Source organism: Muntiacus reevesi, chromosome 1 (assembly GCF_963930625.1).
Source record: "Muntiacus reevesi chromosome 1, mMunRee1.1, whole genome shotgun sequence".
NCBI classification, from domain to species: domain Eukaryota; kingdom Metazoa; phylum Chordata; class Mammalia; order Artiodactyla; family Cervidae; genus Muntiacus; species Muntiacus reevesi.
The window spans coordinates 7,126,008-7,152,379 of NC_089249.1; the positions used below are offsets into that span (position 1 = coordinate 7,126,008).

At 38.3% G+C, this 26,372-nt stretch overlaps 1 protein-coding gene across 7 annotated transcripts in view; it reads left to right on the top strand.

The window, feature by feature from the left end:
• Positions 1–26,372, top strand: part of CFAP54 (cilia and flagella associated protein 54) — a 292,191-nt gene that overhangs the window by 75,699 nt on the left and 190,120 nt on the right. For 5 of the 7 annotated variants that reach the window (XM_065937187.1, XM_065937217.1, XM_065937208.1 and 2 more), the window contains exons 23-26: positions 8,475–8,611; positions 9,766–9,913; positions 11,528–11,683; positions 15,797–15,919. In XM_065937187.1, the coding sequence (XP_065793259.1) occupies positions 8,475–8,611; positions 9,766–9,913; positions 11,528–11,683; positions 15,797–15,919 (564 nt within the window). The remainder of the gene's footprint in view (positions 1–8,474; positions 8,612–9,765; positions 9,914–11,527; positions 11,684–15,796; positions 15,920–26,372) is intronic. The other 2 variants (XM_065937193.1, XM_065937199.1) reach the window with 2 other exon arrangements.

Here is a 26,372-nt window from a genome sequence, read left to right on the forward strand (position 1 = left end):
TTGTGTAATAAACCATAATGGAAAAGATTATGAAAAAGAATATGTGTCTATACAACTGAATCACATAGAGATACACCAGAATCTAATATAACATTATAAATAATTATTCTTCAATAAAAAAATATATATCAGTTGTTTTACAATATTGTGTTAGTTTCAGGTGTACAACAACATGATTGTTTTATATATATATATATATATATATATATATATATGTATGTATTTTTTCAGATTACTTTCCACTGTAAGTTATTTTAAGGTATTGAATATAGTTCCTTGTGCTATACAGTAAATATTAATACTTGATAATTGTTTATTTTCTGTATAGTAGTTCATAGCTATTAATCCCACACACCTAATTTATCCCTTTCCTCCTATGGTAGCCATAAGTTTGTTCTCAGTCTGTGGGTCTGTTTCTGTTTTGTAGATAAGTTCATTTGCATTGTGTTTTAGATTCTACATGTAAATGATACATGGTGTTTGTCTTTCTCATCCTGACTTGCTTTACTTACTATAATATTCTCTAGGTCCATCCATGTCTCAGCAAATGGCAACATTTTATTCTTCTTTATGGCTGAGTAATATTCTATTTGCATGTGTGTGTGTACCTCACATCTTAAACCAATCTTCTGTTGTCGGGCACTTGGGTTGTTCCCATATCTTAGCTATTATACATAGTGCTGCAGTGAACACTGGGGTCCATGAATCTTTTCAAATTATACTTTTCTCCACATATATGCCCAGGAGTGGGGTTCTTGGATCATAAACTAGTTCTATTTTTAGTTTTTAAGGAACTTCCATCCAGTTCCCATAGTGGCTGTACCAATTTACTTTCCTATCAACAGTGTAGGAAGGTTCCCTCTTTCTTCACACCCTCTCCAGCATTTATTGTTGGCAGACTTTAGACGATGGCCATTCTGACCACTGTGAGATGATACCTCATTGTAGTTTTGATTTGTATTTCTCTAATAATTGGGGACATTGAGCATCTTTCATTGCATCTATGATTATTTTCTTAGGATCAGTTTATAGAAGTGAATTTTCTGGGTGCATAGAGACAGACCTGAGTTTAAGATGCAGATCCTCACATTAGCTGTGTGATATTAGTCAATTAACCCTCATCTATGAAGTGGAAAAATAATAGTAGTTACCTCCCAGAACTGTTATGAATATTAAATGGAATTATGCATGTCAAACATTTACCCATAGCAGTTACCCCTACAGTAGGCATTTAATGAATATTATCGTGGTTCTTAGTTCTGGATATACTTGTAAATTGACATTTTTTCTGAAATAATTGCCTGACTTAAAACATGTTGCCAGTGAATGGGATTCTAGAAAAAAATGACTCATTGACCCAAGTCTCAAGCATATAATTTTAAGTTTATTGTTGGCTCTTCTAAATTTTATCCCATTTCTATTGTGCTATTTTTCCTCTTAATAGTTGATTAGTATTATAGGCTAAAGTCTAACTGGAATTTTATATTATCATATTTTTCAAAGAAAATTTAATTGAGAGAATTGCTAGGATTTGTCTAGCATTGGTTTAGCATGTCATTTGGGCTCATGGTTTTCTGATGTTTTGATTTCTTTGGAATCTAATATATTTCCTAATTTGCAGTGATGGAGTTATTTCAAAGTAAGGCACCGAATATTTCATCAAGGTCTAATTTTTCTCCAGGGAGTGGTTTGACTCTTGGGCTTCATTTGGCATAACTTTCATTGAAAGTTAATAAAACGAAGTCCTAGCTATACTGCTAGGATAATGAGAAATGTCATAAAATAATGGCCTGTGTTTCTTTACTGATACTGTATTTGCAGTACTGTAGTTCATTTATGACAGTCTGAGAGCATTCTCTCTCATAATGTTAAGTTGGATAAGCAAAATTTCCTCCATTTAAAATTTGAGTTTAAGTTTTTAAATTTTACCAGGAAAACGTACCTTTCTTTTGGAACTGTGATGAAAACCTGCTGTTTTTTTTTTTATAAGAGTGGCTAGCTTTTAGTTTCAAGATAATTCTGTTCTTTAAAAAATATTATCACAAATATTTTATAGTAAAATATGGAGTTACTTTGCTAAATGTTTATGAATAACTTGGCTTAGAGTTTTTGGTTATACTTTTTACTAAACATTATTTTATAAATAAGAAGTTTATAAAGTCAGGTGAATCTTTACTAGATTTTTCTCTTACTGTAGGAAACTATAATAATTTAGGCTATCTGGAAAATTTTTTGAGGAACCTTTATGAATTATATATTGTCTACATTTATTTTCCAATTTCATTCCCTTTATAGCCTCATTTCTTTTTATTATTCCCTTTTAAGTTGGGAATGACTAGATAATGTGATATAAAATATAGACAATTAGAAATCTGTGAGCAGGATTGTAGGATTTTAGGCAAATTGCTTGGTCTTAATTTCCCTATCTGTAAAACGGATACATGACCAAATGCCACATACTGCTGGATTATTGAACTACTAAATCAAATAGCAAGTGGGCACTATGACTTGTTGAGATGAGAAAGTGAGGAATATCATTTATTGAAAAACTGTTGCCTGATAGACATTTTAACATTCATTATTCCATTGATTACAGCAGCTCTAAAGAAAGAGGTGGTATTATTACTTTCAAGTTCAGGAAACAGATGAATTTAACCCTTCCTCTGCCAATCTCATTTTATTCCAGAAAGAGTATCTTAGGGAGGTTAAGTAATTTACCCAAGGTTACTGCAATACTTTAGCCACCTGATGCGAAGAGCTGACTCATTGGAAAAGACTCTGATGCTGGGAAAGATTGAGGGCAGGAGGAGAAGGGGGCGACAGAGGATGAGATGGCTGGATGGCATCACCGACTCGATGGGCATGGGTTTGGGTGGACTCCGGGAGCTGGTGATGAACAGGGAGGCCTGGCGTGCTGCGGTCCGTGGGGTCACAGACAGTTGGACAGGGAGGAGCACCTGAAGCGAACTGGACTCCGTTGGTAGATGGCAAGCCTGCCCTTTGAACCAGCTTGTGCCTTTCAACGGCTCTGTCCAGGTTCACCGTCTAACATGTGCCACGTTCATCCAGAGCTTACATCTCTCCCATCTATTCTCTTCCTAGTTGGTGCACTCCACAGGTCGTCATGATCTGTGGGAGCAGTAGAGTTTGATGTTGGGTCAGGAATCACAATGGTGGCAGGAAACTGAAATTTGTACATTTTTTCCAGTTCATATATGAATTCATTGAAACCCTTTTATTAATAGAGGTTTGCCTTTTGTCTATGACCATTAAAAAGTATAGAGCTACCAGATAAAAGGTAGTCATCCCCATTTTTAAAGTTTATAAGACGTTTCTTTTTTTTTTTTTTCATTTTATATGTTATTTATTCTTTCTCCAAATGGGTATTTATTATCTGTACAGATACACAAAAGTAATTCCCATTTTTCTTAAAACATACTAAAAATATATATTAACCACAAAAAGTACTCACTTTGACTGGAAAGATAAGAAGTTTCAACTCTTCTTTTCCCTCTTTGAACAAATAAAAATCCAATGTTTGTTTTCTAGTGAATGGGATTCTAGAAAAAAATGCATTTTTTAAAATCAGTCTCATCCCCACAACAGTAACCCTCGTTGTAGTTGATTTTGACTTATGGTTTCAGTTAAGACCCCGATTGCAAGAAAGCCTCCCTTGGGGAAATGCAGCCAGGCCCTGGGAAGGCTGCAAAGTTCAGGCTGTAAGCCTCATACCTCTGATACTCTTTATGCACTTGCTTTCTTTTTCTCTCTTTAAATATTGGTTTTCCTTTCCATCTCTGGAGGGAATATGGCAGCCCCTTGAGTGTTTGTGTATATTCCTCAATTTCAGCCATATTCTCAGACTGGTTAGCTATGTCCTAATCTTGATTCCACATTTCTGGAAAAGAGACCTGCATTGGTTCACCCAGTGTAAGAAAGAGTCTGATCTCATTTTTAATGTTTGGCCACTGACTTGTTTTTAAATCTCACCCTTCTTTGTTCCTTGGCCCCACATCTGAGCAGGCTACTACGGAGCTCTCTGACTTCACCTTCCCCTTTGGTGCCTGCAGGAAATTTAAATGTCCCAGCTGGCAGGAACTGTGCCCAGTCCAGCCACTAACAAAGCCCAGCCTCTTCCTCCTGCTCTGCCCAGGATAACCTGGGTCTGCTTGTGCCTGCCCATGGGACTCTCCCAGGGAGCCCCTTGTGTAAACAATAAACTTTCTCTCAGATCCTCGTGGTGCACGTAATGTCTTCAGCCATAATACCTGAAGCAGACTGTGTGTGTGTATGTATGGGGTCCATCTTGCTTTGCTGTGGACCCAGATTGGGTCAGGCACTCACCCTGGGCCAGTCAATTGTGTTATTTTATAGCATACTTCCTGGATGTTCTCTTCTGTACAGAGAGGGAAATTGTCAGGAAAAGGGGAATTTTAAGTTCATGTAACACATTATTATTGAGTGCTTACTCTGTGTCTGGCATTGCTCTAGGCTAGTGATTCTAAAACTTGGGCCTGAATCAGAAAGATCTGGAGTGCTGGCCTAAAGAGGTTGCTGCCCCCACTGACAGAGTATATGGTTCATTTGGTGTGGGGTAGGACCTGTAAACTCTGCATGTTTAACAAGGTCATAGGTGAGGCAGATGCTGATGGTTCAGGGACCATACTTTGAGAACCACTGTTCTAAGTGAAGTGAGCAAAATGCCATGGTAGGAGGTAGGTAATAGACAATGAACATAGTAAAGAAATAGATTGCCTATTAATAGTATGTTAAAAGGCAAGTCCTGTGGAAAGAAAGTGTAGAGTACAGTCAGAGGAACTGGAAATGTGAAGTGGGATAAAGGAAGGTAAATTATAGTGTTACAGTGTTAAGTAAGCTGAACACAGAAAGTGTCATCTGGAAGATGAGATGTGAACAGACATTTGGAGGAAGTGAGGGAGCAGCTCTGGAGAAATATCTCACAGAAGGAGCTAGAAGAAGGGCCTAAAGGATTCTGAAACTGTACTTGGTATAACATAAAGAGCAAGGAAGCTAGGATGACTGGAGCAGAGAGGCCCAAAGGATTGCTCAGGGAGGTGAAAGGTGAGCGGATAGGGGGACGTAGATCGTGATGAGAATTCCAGGCCACTGTAGCAAGTAAGGCTTTCACTGTGAGTGACTTGGACGGCCACTGGAGAGAGTCTGATGTGACAGGACAACATAACGTGACTTCTGTCTCAGAGGCTCACCCTGGCTACCGTGTCACGCAGACACCGTAAGGCGTGAGTGTAGGGGTGGAGGGAGCTGTTGAATACCTACTGCTGTCGTCCAGTCAGAGGTGGGAGTGGCTTGGCCAGGTGTAGTAGCTGATGTGATGAGAAGTGGCCAGATTCTGGATATATTTTGAAGGAGGAGTTAACAAGAATTCCTGTTGGAAACAGTGGATAGAGAAAAATAGGAGATGCCTTGAAGGTGTTTAGCCAACTGAGTAGAAGGACACACTTGGACCACAGCTGAGTTGGGGGTGGCTGTGGGTGGTGCAGAGAAAGATCAGAAATTCAGCTGGGGGCATGTTAAGGTCAGATGTTATTAGATATTCAGAGAGAATTGTTGAGTAGTCAGACAGACATGTGAATCTGGAGTTTGGGAGAGAGGTCTGAGCAGCAGAGGGAGTCGAGAGTAGTCGTGTGACAACTACAGCCGTGGGGCTGGGTAACAGCAGCAAGGACATGGGTGCTGAGAGGAGAGGTCAGAAGGCTGAGCCCTGGGGCACGCCAGTATCATGAGATTGAGGAGAAGAGGAGGACCTTGCCAGGGTGCTGGAAAGGAATGTATTGGGTTGGCCAAAATGTTTGTTCCATAGCATCTTATGGAAAAACCCACGTGCAAATTTTGGGATCTAGTTCCCTGACTAGGGATCGAACCCAGGCCCCCGGCGTTGGGACTGTGGAGTCTTAGCCATTGGACCACCAGGGAGGTCCCTCCTTTAGTGCTTATTTCTCAATGTAACCTCACCCCCTCTAAGGTCTGTTCTGCACATGCCTACTACTTAACCATCTGTGAACCTGTGAATATCAAATGCTCCTCTGTTAACTCACACAGACTCATGAACTTATAAACCTTTAATATTATCGTAGCATTTTTCTTGTTTTGCAACGTCCACTGGCTGAGCAAATAGTTATTTTTATGTTTTCGCCCTTTTTTAAAAAAGTGAAATATAGTTGATTTAGTGTTGTGCCAATTTCTGTGGTACAGCAAAGTGACTCAGAAATAACTATTTTTAAAAGGCTCTATTTTAAAAGGAAAGAACATTCAGTTATAGTTTCACCAACTCCCTTACACATCATCTGTTATCATTTTCCATGGTGAATCTTAGAATTATAATGGTGTTTTAATGACCACTTAGTCCAACTTTTTCATTTGCCCAGTGTGGCCCACAGAAGGGACCTCATCTATCACACTAAGTCTTGATTCTACTTTTTCATTTTATTTATTTTTTACTGCGCATTTGGCTCTGTACAAATTATTCTACTTGTCAATACCCCAGTTTCCTTATCTGAAAAACAAGGACACTCACAGAGCTCACTTCACAGAGCTGTAATGAAGAATCAATGCAATAATGCATGTGGAATGCTTGGTCCAAGACCTGGTATCTTTAAATTCTTCCATCTGATTTTCAGGGCTTTGACTCGGTGGTAAAGAATCTGCCCCCCAATGCAGGAGATGGGGGTTCAACCCCTGGGTCAGGAAGATTGCTTGGAGAAGGAAATGGCAACCCACTCCAGTATTCTTGCCTGGGAAATTTCATGGAAAGAGGTGCCTGGTGTGCTACAGTCCATGGAGTCGCGAAGATTTGGACACGACTGAGCAAACACGCACACACACATCTGATCTGCAAGACTTTCTGAAACGCTGTCCCACTTTACCTGTGCACTCGCACTGCCCGTGCTGCGCTTCGTTGCTCTGGTCGTGTGGACCCTCTGCGATCCCAGCGGACTGCAGCCTGCCAGGCTCCTTTGTCCGTGGTTTCTTCTGGCAAGAATACTGGAGCGGGTTGCCATGTTCTCCTGCAGGGGGTCTTCCCAACCCAGGGATTGAATCCAGGTCTGCCTCATTGCAGGCAGATTCTTTACCAGCTAAGCCACCAGGGACGCCCACGATACTGCCTGAGTGAGTGCGAGTCGCTCAGTTGTGTCCGACTCTGTGACCCCAAGGGCTGTACAGTCCATGGAATCCTCCAGGCCAGAACACTGGAGTGGGCAGCTGTTCCCTTCTCCAGGAGACCTTCCCAGTCCAGGGTCAAAGCCAGGTCTCCCGCATTGCAGGCAGATCCTTTACCAGCTGAGCCACGAGGGAAGCCCTGCTTTTCTTCAGATTCTGACCTGTCTTTCCAGTCTCAAATGCCCTGTGGCAACTTCCTTCACAGGACCTTTTTCAGGTTCCATCTAAACTGTGCCCATTTGAACCTTATACCTGCCTTAGGGTTTACATCAAGCCCTGATTCCTTCTTGAAGTCTTCATTTCTCCTTTTATAAGTCTCCACAATTATGATGTGATAATTTGCAATTTTTCTGTAATTTCATATGTTTTACCACTGTAACTTGATTACAGTTTCATGGAGTATGAAATTGTTTTAAGCTTTGAAGAATCTAGATTTACAGTGCTTAGCACCAAGTAGAAACTTCATAAAAGTTTACTGGTTGGTTGATTATGAGTATTGACTTGGCAGGTTTTAAAAGTTCTAGCCCTGTAAGCTATTCCTTGTGTGGAATATAGTTTAGCAGCATGTCATTTACATACTTAATGAATTTATTTATACTTAATACCCTACCTGCTTCCACTGAGAATTTGAAGCAGCATGTGGTGTGATTTCATGTCATTATACATATTTGGATTTTTAGAGATATAGTTAAAGAAATATATCCCAAAAGATATAGGTTAAGTTGATGATTTTTTCTTGCGAGCTTCTAGACTTTTTCAGTGAAATCAGTTATTTCGCCAAATGGTGAATGTGTGAAACTTAAAACACATTATGGTATTTTATTCCTCACTCTTTTCGGCTCTGAAGCCTTTGTTGCAAAAAAAGTTCTGAAAGCGTCAGTCAGAACCAGAGAAGAATGAAGTATATTTCATATTTTGGGTTTGGGAAATCTGATTGTTTCTCTTGGAACAGATTGTTCATTATAACAGTGTCTGTAATAAATGGAGTGCACTGCCGAGATAGATGGAAATGAAATTAATTTGGCTCAGATGTGATCTTTGTTTTGCTTATGAGAATTTGAAACATCCTTACAGAGTTTCAAATTTCCATGCAATTTAGAAATGAAAGAGATTTCAAAATGTGTTTCTCCCTTGCCGTGGCCCTGTAGGGCAGGACAGCCAGTGTGAACAACTGCAGGGAGTTAGAGTGGGATTGGGCCGTGTCAGAATTCTTGTTGAAAGTGTACACTCCCCAAACTCAAGTAATGCCTAAGAGAATGTGCTTTCTGTTGCAGGTCGCCTATCAGACTGGCAACTATGATCTGGCTAAGAAAGTTTTCTCACCAGTCTGGGATTATTTTGTTGCTTCACCACCTCAGGGTGACCAATCCATTATTTGTTTAAGCAATATAATGACTATTACACAGAGAAGGTAATTAGAAATGTTCTTTAAAAATATTAATTTGCTTATTGAAAAGACAGGTGTTGGCTGTGAAGCCTGGAGTTAATTTATTTTCAACTTCATGTTGAGATGGTATATGTAAAATTACTTCCAACAAGTAAAGCATAGATATTCTGAAGGTTTGGGTCCTTCTTAGAACCCAAGATGTCTCAGATGGTGAAGAATCTGCCTGTACTGTGGGGGACCCGAGTTTGATCCCTGGATTGGGAAGACCTCCTGGAGTAGGGAATGGCTAACCACTTGAATATTCTTGCCTGGAGAATTCCATGGACTGAGGAGCCTGGCGGGCTATAGTCAGACATGACTGAGCAACTAACACTTTCACACTTCAGGGGCAGATTTGGGACGATTGGAGGGGCAGTGTGTTAATTGCTCAGTTGTGTCTGACTCTTTGCAATCCCATGGACTGTAGCCCACCAGGCTCCTCTGTCCTTGGGATTCACCAGGCAAGAATACTGGAGTGGGTAGCCATTCCCTTCTCCTGGGGATCTTCCCCACCCAGGGATCAAGTCCACATCTCTTACATCTCCTGCATTGGCAGGCAGGTTCTTTACCATCTGAGCCACCAGTGAAGCCCAAAACTGTCTCTACTTCTCTTCATCCATCGCTGATTTTGCTATAAATAACCCTCACTTTCAGAAAGCTTATTGATTGAAATGTTGGACCTATTTTCCAAACTTCTGAGTATCTATAATGATTTCCATTATATTGATAGAAAAGAGCTATATATTTTAGAATCAGAAAATTTTGTCAATGGTTTATGTTTTATATATCCATAATATACATCCACAGCTTAATTTTCTTAGTTATGAACTTGTTGTTAAGAATAGTCTTTAATTTCAATTTAAACAGCTGTGCAAGAGTTACTATGTTACGTACTCTTGCTGCTGCTGCTAAGTCGCTCAGTCGTGTCCGAGTCTGTATGACCCTATGGACAGCAGCCCACCAGGCCCCTCTGTCCACAGGCTTCTCTAGGCAAGAATACTGGAGTGGGTTGCCATTTCCGTCTCTGACTTTTGCTGCTATCTTGGGATAATTGTGTTGGTATAACAAATCAATCTACAAAATTGAATTCACATACTAAATCACCTTATACCTGTAACATCATTTACTTCTTTTTGCAGATTACATTCAGATATTTTGGCAGAGAGTTCTTCAATTCTCTTATATCTTTTTCTTAGAAATATTTTTGTAACAAGTGACATTAAAATTAAAGAAGAAAATTTTTTCTGTGATAATATTAAAGGCAATGAGATTTTCCCTTCTCAACAAGTAAGTGAATTAAAATCATTGCAAATGCGTTGATTTCCCTTGATTTGTTTCTTGATGTTTCAAGTTTATGAGCTGTGAGGATTGTATATCCTCGCTTGTGAATGGACTTAGAGCCCTTTGTATGATTATGCTGGTTTATTTGATATTGTTTGTAGATTTCACAGGCCTAGGCTCATGGTCCCCCCCCCACCTTCTTTTATATATATATATATATATATATATATATTCCTGTATAAAAGTAGTATAAATTCAAATATTCAAAATGTATAATGTATAAAGTGAAACCCATAGGATCCTATTATCCCTAAGAATACTACATTCTTGTTTTCATGTGATTTCTCCCATTTTTAAAAATATGCATAGACAAATATGCTATTATTATTTACAAAAATGGAGTCATGATTGACCCACTGTTCTGTAACTTGCTTGTTGAATATTTTTTATAATTTATCTTGGACATACTTTCATGCTGGTACATATCCATCTGGTACATTTTTTAAAACTATAATATTGCATCCTGTGCAGAGGCAGGAATTTAACTTCTTTCCTATTGATATGTTCTCAAGGTACTTATATATATTGCTCTATTACACCTACAGCCTTACAATGCTCTTGCTTTTAGTAACAATCCTACATAATTTTTTTTCAGTCTAAATTGAGGTTCACTTTTCTTTTTCTCCCTTCCTTCTTTATTTACTTTAGATATATGGAGACTTTTGTAATTTTTGTTTTTCTTTTACAGTTGGTTTTTTCTACCCATCAACTTATTCGTTAATTAATTAGCCAATAACTTGTTCCATGAGACTGTGCCAATTTCTATGGGTATGAAAGTAAAACAAACAAACAAACAAACATGACTCTCTGCCTAAGACAAGTTCACAATCTTGTAGAGCCCAAGCATTCATAGCCATTGACCTGTTCCTACTAAGCTGCACTCAGCTTTTTTTTTTTTTCATCAATTCCAGAATGCTGGACTACCATTCTAATAACAGTTTGCTGTATAGAAATTTCTGGTTGCCCCTCATATTGTTTTCTTTGAATGAAATCTCTCCCCAGGAAAGAGAAAGGAGTAAGATAGGATTCTTACTCTTCTTAAGTGATGTTTAATCACAAAAAGCCTAACTTGACATTTTGCTTTAAGTAGCAGAAGTATAATAGAAGATAGGTTGGTCTACAAAAAATTTACCATTTTCTCACAAATCCAGAAGAGAAATAGACTCTATTAATCAAGTGGAGGCCATATTACAGCAATACTGTATTTTAATTATTATTTGTTATAGTTATGTTTTGGAAAAAGCTAGAGTTTTCCTCCTAAAATATAGCCAAGATTTTATCTTGCCAATCAAAAAAGATTGGTGCCTTTTCTGTTACTAGTGGTCTTTGATTGTAATTCATAAAAAAATTTTAGGTTTAATTCTAAGATCGTGTCATTTGTATTTATCAATAGCATTCCTGGGGAGTTAGAGTTGTTCCTGAATTTAGGTTTTTCTTTATATCAACATTCATGTTATTGTTTAGTTACAAGGATCACATTTCCTACCCTTTCCCCTTATTAGAGACACACAAGTTAAGTACCTGTGTTCAGCTTGAGTAACAATGCCTGTTTCTTTACAGATTGCTAGACTAATTGAATGTGAGAGAGTATTAGTGGCATTGGAACTGAGCAACTACCTAAATGATTCCAGTTATGCCCTTCAGGCTGTGACTCAGTGTTACGGCCTCCTTGCTCCTATCATTTATCACAATATTGTTTTGGTACCTGTTGTACAGGTAAGGGTTTCACCCCCTCCCCGTAAGGGTATTTCTTTAACAAAGGCAAGTCAACACTGCATTTTGGAAAAGAAAATACAACATGTCTCTTAGAAAGTACAAATAGGTCAAGAACCAGTATTATGACATTTCGTGAGTTAACTGAAAGAAGTTTTAATAATTTAAATTATATGTCTGGGAAAACATAAATAAGAATTTAAAATGTGTTTCCCTGAAAACATTCAGCCCTGTTGCTGTCCATATTTAAATATGGGTAACATAATTTTTTAGGTTTTTTTAAAAAATCATTTCAATTTTTATGGTCTTGTAATGTTAGAAACAGCAATATTTATTCAAGGCATACTGTTAAAGCCATCACTGAGGGGAAAAAAAATTGGTGGATAACCAGAAAAAAAACTTCATGTTTCTGTGGTGAAAAAAAGGTTGATAAGACTTGGCTGAAGGGATTGTATTAGTTGTATGTGTTTCCTAACAAATCACCAGCACTCAATGGCTTAAAACAACACCCATTCACTATCTCATAGTTTCTGGAGGTCAGAAGGCTGGATACAGGTTGTCTGGATCTTTGACTCAGGATCTCATCAGGTGTTGAGCAGAGCTGTGGTCAGAATTTTAGTTCAGGATCAGGCTAAAATCAAGGTGTTGACCAGTTCTGTGATCTCATCTGAGGCTTGGGGTTTTCTTCCAAATTCATTGGTTGTTGAGAGATTCATTCCCTTGCAGCCATGTGATGAGTCCCTTAGTTCTGAAAGGCTGACCACCAGTGCGCTGCCACAGTCCCTTCTCCACTACATGGCAGTCTGCTTCTTAAATCATCATCCTTACTTCTTAGAGGTGAGAGATTAGAGATGTCAGACCTACTTTGGAGAGGGGGCATGTCTCAGCACGTCCCAGCCATTTCATTAATGTGTCAGGCCCCTGACTCTTCTTAGGGTTTATTTCTATCCTCTGGAGGGTAAGCATCTCACATCTTCAACATACTTGCCATTTCTTGTTTATTAGGTTCAGTTAACATGATTTATTGATGTAGTGGTCCAGTGTTTTGTTTTGAGACACTTCCACAAAGTTAAGGTCCTTTCATAAAATATTAAGTCAGAGAATGGAAACGTTATCATTGCCCTAGGTCAAGACTCTAAATGCATGTTCTTATCTGCCTGGTGTGAATTGGAGCTTTTTCTGGTACTTCTTCCCCATAGGATATTATTTCTATCCAATAAGATAAAAAAGGCAACATTAGCCACCTCAAGGCACCCCCGACTCCTTTTTTAAAAAAGAACTTTTTATTTTATACTGGAATATAGCCAATTAACAATGTTGTGATAATTTCAGGTGGATAGCAAAGGGACTCAGCCATACATATACTCCTTTTATTCATTCTCACCCAAACTCCCTTTTAAGTGCTCCAGCAAAGATACCACAATGGAACAATGCCTGCAATTGGTGCTTCATTGGTTGAGTTGAGGGTAGTCCCCTGTTATCCTCTGGGATCCTACTGATTCAGGATGCATTTAACTCAGAAAGTGGATAATAGCTATGAGGGAAAGACTTAGGAAAGAAGTTTTTAAATTAAATTGTATAGTTTAGAGGAGGAAAAGATGAATGGAATAAGGGAGAGATGCCAGAAATAGGCCTCACTGTAGAAGAATGTGACGTATGATGGAATTGGCTTTCCAATTCAGTGGAAAGATGATGGATATTTTTAGTAAATAGTGGTGAAACATCTGGATATTCCTCTGAAAGAAAGTAGAATTTGACCCCTACTTTGTACCATATGTAAACAGTCCAGAAAATTTAAAGACTTAAATGTAAAAGAAAGCAAAAACTTTTGGAAAAATATAATCCCAAGAGATTCCATGTACAGTCAGTGTTGGGGAACTCTAACCAAAATAGAACTCTTAGATATAAGAAATATTTGAGTGTATTTAAATGGCAACCTATGTGTGGCAAAAAGAGCCATAACAAAGATAGTAGGCAATTTATGGATTTGGGAAAGGTATTCAACACTAATGAGGGTAACTATATATAACAAAAAGTCTTTTAACAACTGAATAAATAATTGGCATGGGATAATAATCTGAAGTTTATAGGAGAGCAAATCCAAGTGGCCAAAAACATAGGAAAAGATGCTCAGATTCTGAATATCCATAGAAATGTCCATTAAATCAACAATATAATACCACTAGCAGAATTGAAAAGATCTGTAACTCCTATTGCTGGTGAGGATGTGGGGCAAAGGTATTCTCATTCATCAATGGGAGAAATGTGAACTGTTATAGTCTTTAGAATTTGGTAATGCAAACCTAATTTTAATTAAACTGAATATAAGTAAAACTAAAAACAAATATGCCTAACATAGCAATTCCTCTGCTAGTAATTTATCTCGTGGAATAAGATTTTAGTAAATTAAAAACTACATTTACACAGCCCAGCAATTCCTTTCTTAATGATTTATCCCATAGATTAAAATCACACCTAGTTCCACCCATTGCTTCCATCTGTTCTACCTACTGGGGACACAATACCACATAATGGGGACACAATACCACTTAATTTAGGGGGTCTACTGTGCCCTGGAGGGTGGTACCTCACCCTCCCTGGGTATCACCTCAAAGCTGGCACCTCACTTGCTGCTCATTTTGGCAACTGCATATGTAGGAGGGTAGTTTTTGTTGTGGTTTTTCTTTTTTTTTTTGGCCATGCCATGTTGCTTGTGAGATCTTAGTTCCCCAACCAGGGATTGGACTGCCAGGAAATTCCCTGGGTAAGGATGTTTATTGTAGCTTTCTTGGTGAAGGCAAAAAAGTTGGAGGCAAAGAGGACATGCAGTAATTGAAGGATGGCCAGAACTGCCAGACTGTTAAACATCAACATTAAAACTGTGCAACAGGAAGGCTCTGGAAACAGTTGCAAAATTGTGATTCGTTTACAGTAAATAATGTTAGGCAACCATTAGAAATGATGAATTAAATATATAACTATAGACTTGGAGGGATTTTTCACACAACATGCCTGAAGGGGAAATGCACAGTTCAGAGAGTGTGCTTAATTTCACTTTGTAAAATAACATTAACTTCTCTCTGTGTGTGAAAGTGAAAGTGCATGTGAAAGTGAAGTGAAAGTGTTAGTCACTCAGTCATGTCTGACTCTTCGAAACCTCATGAACTCTAGCTCACCAGGTTCCTCTGTCCATGGAATTCTCCAGGCAAGAATACTGGAGAATACACACACACACACAGACACACACATACATACACACATAGGATTACATGAGCCCAGAGAAAACTACAGAACTGCTAGGTGGTTAACTTGATTCGGGGATATGGAACAGTAGGTTGGGAGATGGTGATGGTGGAAGGGAGGAATTAAAGCTGCATTGAAAAGAATTCATAATTGTTCTGTGACAGCAGTAATAATGTTAGATTGATAGCTTGAAGCAATTAATGTGCCCACAAAGGACCAACCTCCATATATTAATTTGTCCTTTGGGATAATCTGAATGATGAATAGATTGATGCAATCTAAATCTGCTTTTCTGATAGCAATATTGCTCAAAAGTGTGTGGCAATATTGAAAGCTAAACTTAATTGTCTAGCTCTGGATCAAATTCAGGATCACATGATACGGAGAGTAATTAAGGAAGTAAGTGCCAATATTAATTGATTTCCTGGGATATGAGTGCTTGGTTTTATTTTAAAGGAAGCTCTTATACCAAGTACCCATATTGCTGTATATTTAATATGGTACATAGTCCTTCTCTGTAAGTTTTTTTCAAGGTTCTCCTAAGCCTGAATGTGATCTTTAGTTTCTTGTACACATGTAACATTTTACCTGTATCTTTTGTAGTACTTATCAGTATGGGCTTTGTTTTATCTATTTTTGTATTTATTTTATCCTCTCCACTAGCTTTCAAGTTACTTTAGATGCAGGACTCATCTGAACATTGAATTTATCAATTTTATCTCAGGGTACACTTCTTTGTACAAGATGAGCAATTGGCCCATAATTATAAACAACAATAAAATGTGATGGCTTAAACTTGCATGATTTAAATAGGGTATTTTTTTAATGAGTAAAGATATTTTCAACAAAAAACATTGTGTTTTTATTTTTCAGATCTTAATAAAGTGTGTGGTGGTTTTGCAAGGACTACCAAATGTCATCCAGTCAAAGAAGCATCTTGCAAGCTTTGAAAGTGTGCAGCATATGATAGCTTGCTGTATCTTCTACATAACAAAGGTATCTACCTCATCCTTTAGCTAGTGTCATAAGACTTAGGAACTCTAAAGATTTAGAAAGTTACACTACTTTTAATCACAGTGATTAGAATACTTATTTATTTTCCATTTATTTTTATTAATTGGAGGCTAATTACTTTACAATATTATAGTGCTTTTTGCCATACACTGACTTGAATCAGCCATGGATTTACATGTGTTCCCCATCCTGAGCTCCCCTCCCACCTCCCTCCCCATCCCATCCCTCTGGGTCATCCCAGTGCACCAGCCCCAAGCACTTGTCTCATGCATCCAACCTGGACTGGCAATCTGTTTCACACTTGATAATATACAAGTTTCGATGCTGTTCTCTCAGATCATCCCACCCTCACCTTCTCCCATAGAGTCCAGTCAAAAAGTCTGTTCTATACATCTGTGTCTCTTTTTCTGTTTTGCATATAGGGTTATCATTACTGTCTTTCCAAATTCCATATATATGCATTAGTATATTGTATTGGTGTTTATCTTTCTGGCTTACTTCACTCTGTATAATGGGCTTCAGTTTCATCCATCTCATTAGAACTGATTCAAATGATTTCTTTTTAATGGCTGAGTAATATTCCATGGTGTATATGTACCACGGCTTCCTTATCCATTCGTCTGCTGATGGGCATCTAGGTTGCTTCCATGTCCTGGCTATTATAAACAGTGCTGCGATGAATGTTGGGCTGCACGTGTCTCTTTCAGATCTGGTTTCCTTGGTGTGTATGCCCAGGAGTGGGATTGCTGGGTCATATGGCAGTTCTATTTCCAGTTTTTTAAGGAATCTCCACACTGTTCTCCATAGTGGCTGTACTAGTTTGCATTCCCACCAATAGTGTAAGAGGGCTCCCTTTTCTCCACATCCTCTCCAGCATTTATTGCTTGTAGACTTTTGGATAGCAGCCATCCTGGCTGGCTGCTACCTCATTGAGGTTTTGATTTGCATTTCTCTGATAATGAGTGATGTTGAGCATCTTTTCATGTGTTTGTTAGCCACCTGTATGTCTTCTTTGGAGAAATGTCTGTTTAGATCTTTGGCCCATTTTTTGATTGGGTCATTTATTTTTCTGGAATTGAGCTTCAGGAGTTGCTTGTATATTTTTGAGATTAAACCTTTGTCTGTTTTTTCATTTACTATTATTTTCTCCCATTCTGAAGGCTTTCTTTTCACCTTGCTTATAGCTTCCTTTGTTGTGCAAAAGCTTTTAATTTTCATTAGGTCCCATTTGTTTATTTTTGCTTTTATTGCCAATATTCTGGGAGGTGGGTCATAGAGGGTCTTGCTGTGATCTATGTCAGAGAGTGTTTTGCCTATGTTCTCCTCTAGGAGTTTTATAGTTTCTGGCCTTACATTTAGATCTTTAATCCATTTTGAGTTTATTTTTGTGTATGGTGTTAGAAAGTGTTCTAGTTTCATTCTTTTACAAGTGGTTGACCAATTTTCCCAGCACCACTTGTTAAAGAGGTTGTCTTTTTTCCATTATATATTCTTGCCTCCTTTGTCGAAGATAAGGTGTCCGTAGGTACGTGGATTTATCTCTGGGCTTTTTATTTTGTTCCATTGATCTATATTTCTGTCTTTGTGCCAGTACCATACTTTCTTGATGACTGTGGCTTTGTAGTAGAGCCTGAAGTCAGGCAGGTTGATTCCTCCAGTTCCATTCTTCTTTCTCAAGATTGCTTTGGCTATTCAAGGTTTTTTGTATTTCCATACAAATTGTGAAATTATTTGTTCTAGTTCTGTGAAGAATACCGTTGGTAGCTTGATAGGGATTGCATTGAATCTATAGATTGCTTTGGGTAATATACTCAATTTCACAATATTGATTCTTCCAATCCATGAACACAGTATATTTCTCCATCTATTTGTGTCCTCTTTGATTTCTTTCATCAGTGTTTTATAGTTTTCTATGTATAGGTCTTTTGTTTCTTTAGGTAGATATACTTCTAAGTATTTTTTTTATTCTTTTTGTTGCAATGGTAAATGGTATTGTTTCCTTAATTTCTCTTTCTGTTTTCTTATTGTTAGAGTATAGGAATGCAAGGGATTTCTGTGTGTTAATTGTATATCTTGCAACTTTACTATATTCATTGATTAGCTCTAGTAATTTTCTGGAAGAGTCTTTAGGGTTTTCTATGTAGAGGATCATGTCATCTGCAAACAGCGAGAGTTTCACTTCTTCTTTTCCTATCTGGATTCCTTTTATTTCTTTTTCTGCTCTGATTGCTGTGGCCAAAACTTCCAAAACTCTGTTGAATAGTATTGGTGAGAGTGGGCACCCTTGTCTTGTTCCTGATTTTAGGGGAAATGCTTTCAATTTTCCACCATTGAGGATAATGTTTGCTGTGGGTTTGTCATATATAGCTTTTATTATGTTGAGGTTTGTTCCTTCTATTCCTGCTTTCTGGAGAGTTTTTACCATAAATGGATGTTGAATTTTATCAAAGGCTTTTTCTGCATCTATTGAGATAATCCTATGGTTTTTATCTTTCAATTTGTTAATGTGTATTACATTGATTGATTTGTGGATATTAAAGAATCCTTGCATTCCTGGGATAAAGCCCACTTGGTCATGATGTATGATCTTTTTAATATGTTGTTGGATTCTGTTTGCTAGAATTTTGTTAAGGATTTTTGCATCTATGTTCATCAGTGATATTGGCCTGTAGTTTTCTTTTTTTGTGGCATCTTTGTCTGGTTTTGGCATTAGGGTGATGGTGGCCTCATAGAATGACTTTGGAAGTTTACCTTCTTCTGCAATTTTCTGGAAGAGTTTGAGTAAGATAGGTGTTAGCTCTTCTCCAAATTTTTGGTAGAATTCAGCTGTGAAGACATCTGGTCCTGGGCTTTTGCTTGCTGGAAGATTTCTGATTACTGTTTCAATTTCTGTGCTTATGATGGGTCTGTTAAGATCTTCTGTTTCTTCCTGGTTCAGTTTTGGAAAGTTATACTATTCTAAGAATTTGTCCATTTCTTCCAAGTTGTCCATTTTATTGGCATAGAGCTGCTGGTAGTAGTCTCTTATGATCCTTTGTATTTCAGTGTTGTCTGTTGTGATCTCTCCATTTTCATTTCTAATTTTGTTGATTTGGTTCTTCTCCCTTTGTTTCTTAATGAGTCTTGTTAACAGTTTGTCAATTTTGTTTTTCTTTTCAAAAAACGAGCTTTTGGCTTTGTTGATTTTTGCCATGGTCTCTTTAGTTTCTTTTGCATTTGTTTCTGCCCTAATTTTTAAGATTTCTTTCCTTCTACTAACCGTGGGGTTCTTCCTTTCTTCCTTCTCTAGTTGCTTTAGGTGTAGAGTTAGGTTACTTTTTTGACTTTTTTTCTTGTTTCTTGAGGTAAGCCTGTAATGCTATGAACCTTCTCCTTAGCACTGCTTTTACAGTGTCCCATAGGTTTTGGGTTCTTGTGTTTTCATTTTCATTCATTTCTATGCATGTTTTGATTTCTTTTTTGATTTCTTCTATGATTCGTTGGCTATTCAGAAGCATGTTATTTAGCCTCCATATGTTTGAATTTTTAATAGATTTTTTCCTGTAATTGAGATCTAATCTTACTGCACAGTGGTCAGAAAAGATGACTGGAATGATTTCATTTTTTTTTTTGAATTTACCAAGGCTAGATTTATGGCCCAGAATGTGATCTATTCTGGAGAAGCTTCCTTGTGCACTTGAGAAAAAGGTTAAATTGATTGTTTTGGGGTGAAATGTCCTATAGATATCAGTTAGGTCTAGCTGGTCCATTTTGTCATTTAAAGTTTGTGTTTCCTTGTTAATTTTCTGTTTAGTTGATCTATCCATAGGTGTGAATGGGGTATTAAAGTCTCCCACTATTATTGTGTTACTATTAATTTCCTCTTTCATACTCATTAGCGTTTGCCGTACATGTTGTGGTGCTCCTATGTTGGGTGCATATATATTTATAATTGTTATGTCTTCTTCTTGGATTGATCCTTTGATCATTATGTAGTGTCCTTCTTTGTCTCTTTTCACAGCCTTTATTTTAAAGTCTGTTTTATCTGATATGATTATTGCGACTCCTACTTTCTTTTGGTCTCTGTTTGCATGAAATATTTTTTTCCAGCCCTTCACTTTCAGTCTGTATGTGCCCCTTGTTTTGAGGTGGGTCTCTTGTAGACAGCATATATAGGGGTCTTGTTTTTGTATCCATTTAGCCAGTCTTTGTCTTTTGGTTGGGGCATTCAACCCATTTACATTTAAGGTAATTATTGATAGGTGTGGTCCCGTTGTCATTTACTTTGTTGTTTTGGGTTCACGTTTATTCAGCCTTTCTGCATTTCCTGTCTAGAGAAGATCCTTTAGCATTTGTTGAAGAGCTGGTTTGGTGGCGCTGAATTCTCTCAGCTTTTGCTTGTCTGTAAAGCTTTTGAATTCTCCTTCATATCTGAATGAGATCCTTGCTGGGTACAGTAATTTAGGTTGTAGATTATTCTCTTTCATTACTTGAAGTATGTCCTGCCATTCCCTTCTGGCCTGGAGGGTTTCTATTGATAGATCAGCTGTTATCCTTATGGGAATCCCTTTGTGTGTTATTTGTGTTTCTCCCTTGCTGCTTTTAATATTTGTTCTTTGTGTTTGATCTTTGTTAATTTGATTAATATGTTTCTTGGGGTATTTCGCCTTGGGTTTATCCTGTTTGGAACTCTGTGGGTTTCTTGGACCTGTGTGACTATTTCCTTCCCCATTTTAGGGAAGTTTTCAGCTATTATCTCCTCGAGTATTTTCTCATGGCCTTTCTTTTTGTCTTCTTCTTCTGGGACTCCTATGATTCCAACGTTGGGGCGTTTCACATTGTCCCAGAGGTCCGTGAGGTTTTCTTCATTTCTTTTGATTCTTTTTTCTTTTTTCCTCTCTGCTTCATTTATTTCCATCATTTTATCTTCTACCTCACTTATCCTATCTTCTGCCTCCGTTATTCTACTCTTGGTTTCCTCCAGAGTGTTTTTGATCTCATTTATTGCATTATTCATTTTTAATTGACTCTTTTTTATTTCTTCTAGGTCCTTGTTAAACATTTCTTGCATCTTCTCATTCCTTCTCTCCAGGCTATTTATCTGTAACTCCATTTTGTTTTCAAGATTTTGGATCATTTTTATTATCATTATTCTAAATTCTTTTTCAGGTAGATTCCCTATCTCCTCCGCTTTTGTTTGGCATGGTGGGCATTTTTCATGTTCCTTTACCTGCTGGGTATTTCTCTGCCTTTTCATCCTGTTTAGATTGCTGTGTTTGGGGTGGCCTTTCTGTATTCTGGTGGTCTGTGGTTCCTTTTTATTGTGGAGGTTTTACCCAGTGGGTGGGTTTGGACGATTGACTTGTCAAGGTTTCCTGGTTAGGGAAGCTTGCGTCAGTGTTCTGGTGCGTGGAACTGAATTTCTTCTCTCTGGAGTGCAATGGAGTGTCCAGTAGTGAGTTTTGAGACGGGTCTATGTGTTTGGTGTGACTTTGGGCAGCCTATATGTTGACACTCAGGGCTATGTTCCTGTGTTGCTGGAGAATTTGCGTGGTATATCTTGCTCTGGAACTTTTTGGCTCTTGGGTGGTGGTTGGTTTCAGTGTAGGCATGGAGGCTTTTGGATGATCTCTTATTAATTAATGTCCCCTGTCGTCAGGAGTTCTCTGGTGTTCTCAGGTTTGGGGCTTAAGTCTCCTGCCTCTGGCTTTCGGTCTTATTCTTCCAGTAGCCTCAAGGCTTCTCCAACTATACAGCACTGATAATAAAACTTATAGGTTAATGGTGAAAAGATTCTCCACAGTGAGGGACACGTAGAGAGGTTCACAGAGTAACATGAAGAAGAGGAGAGGGAGGAAGGAGATCAAGATGAGCAGGAGGAGAAAAAGGGGGACTCAAGAGGAGAGAGACAGATCTACGCAGTACTCCATTCCCTAAGTGTTCTCTGTAGCCCAGAACACCCACAGAGATTCACAGAAATGGATTGAGAAGAGAAGGGGGGAGGGAGGAAATAGAGGTGATCTGGGGAAGAAAAAGGTGAGTCAAAAGGGGGAAAGAGTAATCATCACACTCCTGAGTAAAAATGGGTACTGAATATTGGATTCTTAAATGTCCAAAGTTGATATCAAATACTGAAAAACAAAGATTAAAAATCTCGAGTAGAGGTTAGACTCTTAAAAATACAATATTAAAAACAAAACAAAAAAATACAATATTAAAAACAAAAACAAAAAATTTAAGAAATATATATGAAGTTCGCTTTAAAAATAGGGTCTTTTTTTTTTTTACAAGGTTATAATGAAATGAAAATGAAAATTAAGGAGTAATACAGGAGTAATAGAGGACTTTAAAAGAAAAGAAAAAAGAAGAAAAAAATTTTAATCAAAAAAATAGTAAAAATATATGAAAATGAAAATTAAGGAGTAATAGAGGAGTGATAGAGGATTTTAAAAGAAAATAAAAGAAAATAAAAATTAAGGAGTAATAGAGGAGTAATAGGGAATTTTAAAAGAAAATAAAAAGAAAAAAAGAAAAAAAGGTTTTTAAATTTAAAAAAATAGTAAAAATATATCTAGGAATTTCTCCGGAGCTGTTGTGGGCAGTGTGGGTTTGGTTCAGTTTCAGATAGCTCCTTGTTCCAGCTTACACTTCTCGATATCTATAGGCCCCATCCAGTGTAGTTGGTTTTAACTACAGGGATTTTAATCTGTTGCACCTGTCACTTCTGAAATGGTTCCCTTTGTTTATTTGGCTTCTGTTTGCTGGTCTCTTCAGTGTCTGACTTCTGCCCTGACACAGGCGGGCGGAGGTGGTCTCTTGTTCAGGTTCGCTTGTTTAGCTGTGCTGCGGGGAGGGAGGGGCACTGCAGACAAATGTCACTGGCGTGTGTGGGGCGCACTCGCAGTGTTCCGGCCACACTGGGTTTCCCCCGCTCACAGCGCGTGTGCCTTCCCTGTCTACGCTGCTCAGGCTCCAGGCTGCTCTACAGGGAGCAGGCCCTGAGTTGCGTGTGGTTCCAGTTTTCGGGTACTCCACAAAAGCGCAGACTTGGTTGGACCTGCGTTTTGTGCCTTCCCCGCCCGAGCAGCTCTCTCCCCGGGTGTGGTGCGCCTTCTCCCCTCCGCGGTCCCATCCTCAGTTTCCACGAGCCGGTCGGGTGCGCCTTGTGTCTATTCTGGGGAGCTGGCCTCTAGCCGCGGCCCTCCCGGCAGATGTCAGCCGTCCAGAATCTCAGGAAGTCTTTGGTTAGAAACTGGGAGTCTGTTTGCAGTTTGGTAGGAGGTGCTGTCTCTGGGGCCGAGTTTGCCCCTTTCCCCTCACCCCTGCCTCCTGCCTCTGGCAGGGGATGGGCCGGTCCACAGCCAGCTAGCTCTTCTCTGGAATTGCTCAGTCTTTCTTTTGTTCCTAAGCAATGCCGCCCGCTCCTCTCTGTTCAGCCCTCACTTGCTGGTGGCAGATGTGAGCATCTGGGGTACTTTTCTGCTGGGACTTGCTTTTAGGCATGTAATCTGTGGGTTTTATTTATTTTTTCTCCCAGTTAGGTTGCCCTCTGAGATTCGAAAACTTCCCCCAGACCCACCAGTGAGAGGGTTTCCTGGTGTTTGGAAACTTCCTCTATTACGACTCCCTTCCCGGGATGGATCTCTGTCCCTGACTCTTTTGTCTCTTTTTATCTTATATATTTTGTCCTACCTCCTTTCAAAGACAATGGGCTGCTTTTCTGGGTACCTGATGTCCTCTGCTAGCGATCAGAAGTTGTCTTGTGGAGCTTACTCAGCGTTCAAATGTTCTTTTGATGAATTTGTAGGGGAGAAAGTGGTCTCCCCATCCTATTCCTCCAACATCTTAGCTCCTCCGAGATCTAGAATACTTAAAATAGTACTACTTTGTTGTTATTCAGTCTCTAAGTCACGTCTGACTCTTTACAACGCTATGAACTGCAGCACGCCAGGCTTCCCTGTTCTTCACTATCTCCTGGAGTTTGCTCAAACTTATATCCATTGAGTTGGTGATGCCATCCAACCATCTCATCCTCTGTTGCCCCCTTCTCCTTTTGCCTTCAATCTTTTCCAGCTTCAGGGTCTTTTCCAGTGAGTTGGCTCTTCGCATCAGGTAATTAAAGTATTGGTGCTTCAGCTTCAGCATCTGTCTTTCCAGTGAATATTCAGGGTTGATTTCCTTTAGGATTGACTGGTTTGGTTTCCTTGCAGGCCAAGGGAATCTCAAGAGTCTTCTCCATTACTTTAGTTGGGACTCAAGTTTGCTTCTGTGGAGGTCTGGCAACAGAGAGGCTTCTACTCTCTGCCTTAGCAAAGAGGTCATGATTTCCTGGCAACTTATGTCCTGACCTGAGGAGCAGAAAATCGTATTCCTTCGATCACTCACTGGTTTGCCACTGTGGAGAGAGCTTTATGGCCTGGTCTGTGTAGATTCTGAGGGAGCATAAGCCATTAGCAAGAAGAAATGGTAATAAGTCACTTACGGGAACTCAGAACCCCAAGGAGAAAGAACAAGCCAAAAACTAGAATAATTGTGTTATTTGTTCTTACAGTGCTGAAAAGGATCAGAGATGACTAAAGAAAAAGAAACCTTTCAAGCAGTACAGTTAGAACAGATTTAATTTTTTCTTCCAGTTTTGTTGGGATATAACTGACATACAGCACTGTATAAGTTTAAAATGTACAGCATAATGACTTGATTTACATACATCATGACGTGATTACCATAAGAAATTTTGTGAACGTGGACATCTCCTATAGATACAAAATTAAAGAAACAGAAAAAATGTTTTTTTCTTGTGATAAATACTCTTAGAATTTACTCCCATAGTAACTTTCATACATAGCAAATTTAATTTTGGATTAAAAATTAAACAAGTGAAGATTGTGATTATACTTCTTGATTCAGATATGGAAGCTCAAGAAACCCTGCAGATGTTGAATAGTATTACCTAGAGATAAATTCAGAAGACAGATCCAGAAGTCAAAACATGAAATAAAAGGAGTCTCGAAGTAGAAAAGAAATACATAGATAAGTAATCATCTTTCTGAGTCCTAGGCAGGATTAATGTTAGAATATATATGTAGACACATGTTGGTGAAGTTCCTGAAATCTGAGGATAAGGACAAATCTTAATATTTGAGACTGAAAGAACAGGTTACGTATTTGCAATGAAAAGAGAATCAATTAGCTTCAGACTTTTTATCAGCAACACTAAAAGTTAAATTCCTGGAGCAACATTTGTAGAATCCTGAGGGGAAAAGACTAAGGCCTATAAATTAATAACCAGGAAAAGATATCATTTATTCGTCAGGGCAAAATAAACATTTTTAGAAGTGCAGGCATTTAAAAAGTATTCCATCCATGTACTTATCTGAGAAAAACACTTGAGGAAATACTCTATCAAATGACAGTTGGTTCAGAACAGAAATCCCAAGATGGGGAAAGATGAAAAGGAGAGGAATAATGGGAGTGACAAATCTTGCAATATATGTATTATTAAAATTAAATGGATAATAATGATGTGATTAGGATTTTGTAATATAAATGCTAAATAGGGAGTCTTGAAATAGAAGAGTCATCCATGAAAGAAAAACCAGTTAGTAACCTAGAACTAAAGCTTCTATCCTATTTAGGGTTGAGGGAGTAATGAGCAACTATAGATTCTTGGTGCATGTGTGTCAAAAACATACATAGTATAAAAGTACATATTGTGTAACTTTATTATTTTCTTTTGAAAGAATATGTATATTTAAAGATGACTCAGGAGAATGTAGGCATGAGCTGATCTTTAAAACACTGTAGGACTTCTAAACTGTCAAGAAGGAAAAGCAAACAGAGGAATGACAGGGAGGATAAAAGAACAAAAAAAAGGTGGCAGGTACGAAACATGGCTAATTTAAAAGTAAGAAGTAAGGAAATTGAGATTGTATTTCAGATGGAAGGAATAAAATCAAGTACATTGATTACTTCACTAAGCGTGAATGACTCAAGAGAGAGAGACTGTCAGATGGGCTGAAAAGTTAGATTCAAATGTGTATTATTTCAAGACACCCTGTAAAACAAAATGACAAGGAATTTGAAAAATAAATGGACACAGATATTGGGAAAATGCAAACAGAAATGAAGGAGGCGTGACAATTTTCATATCTGAAAAAGCAGAACTCAGGGTCCAAAACATTAAATGGATAAAGAGAGACATTATGTCCATCCAGTCTGTTCTGTCGATCATCTTTTCTGTTCCCGGATGGCCTCTGGCACTTTCCAGTCGTAGGGCAGTCTCATTGTGAAGTATTAAAGATCAAGTCTGAATTAAAACAAAACTTCATTTTTTATAACAGCAAATTAAAGGAGAAAAACAGGTTATATGAAAATGCTACAAAGGCACTGGATAAACCTTAGCAGCCTTTTCTAATAAACCTTAGCAACCTTTCCTAATAAAATTTCTAAGTAGGTT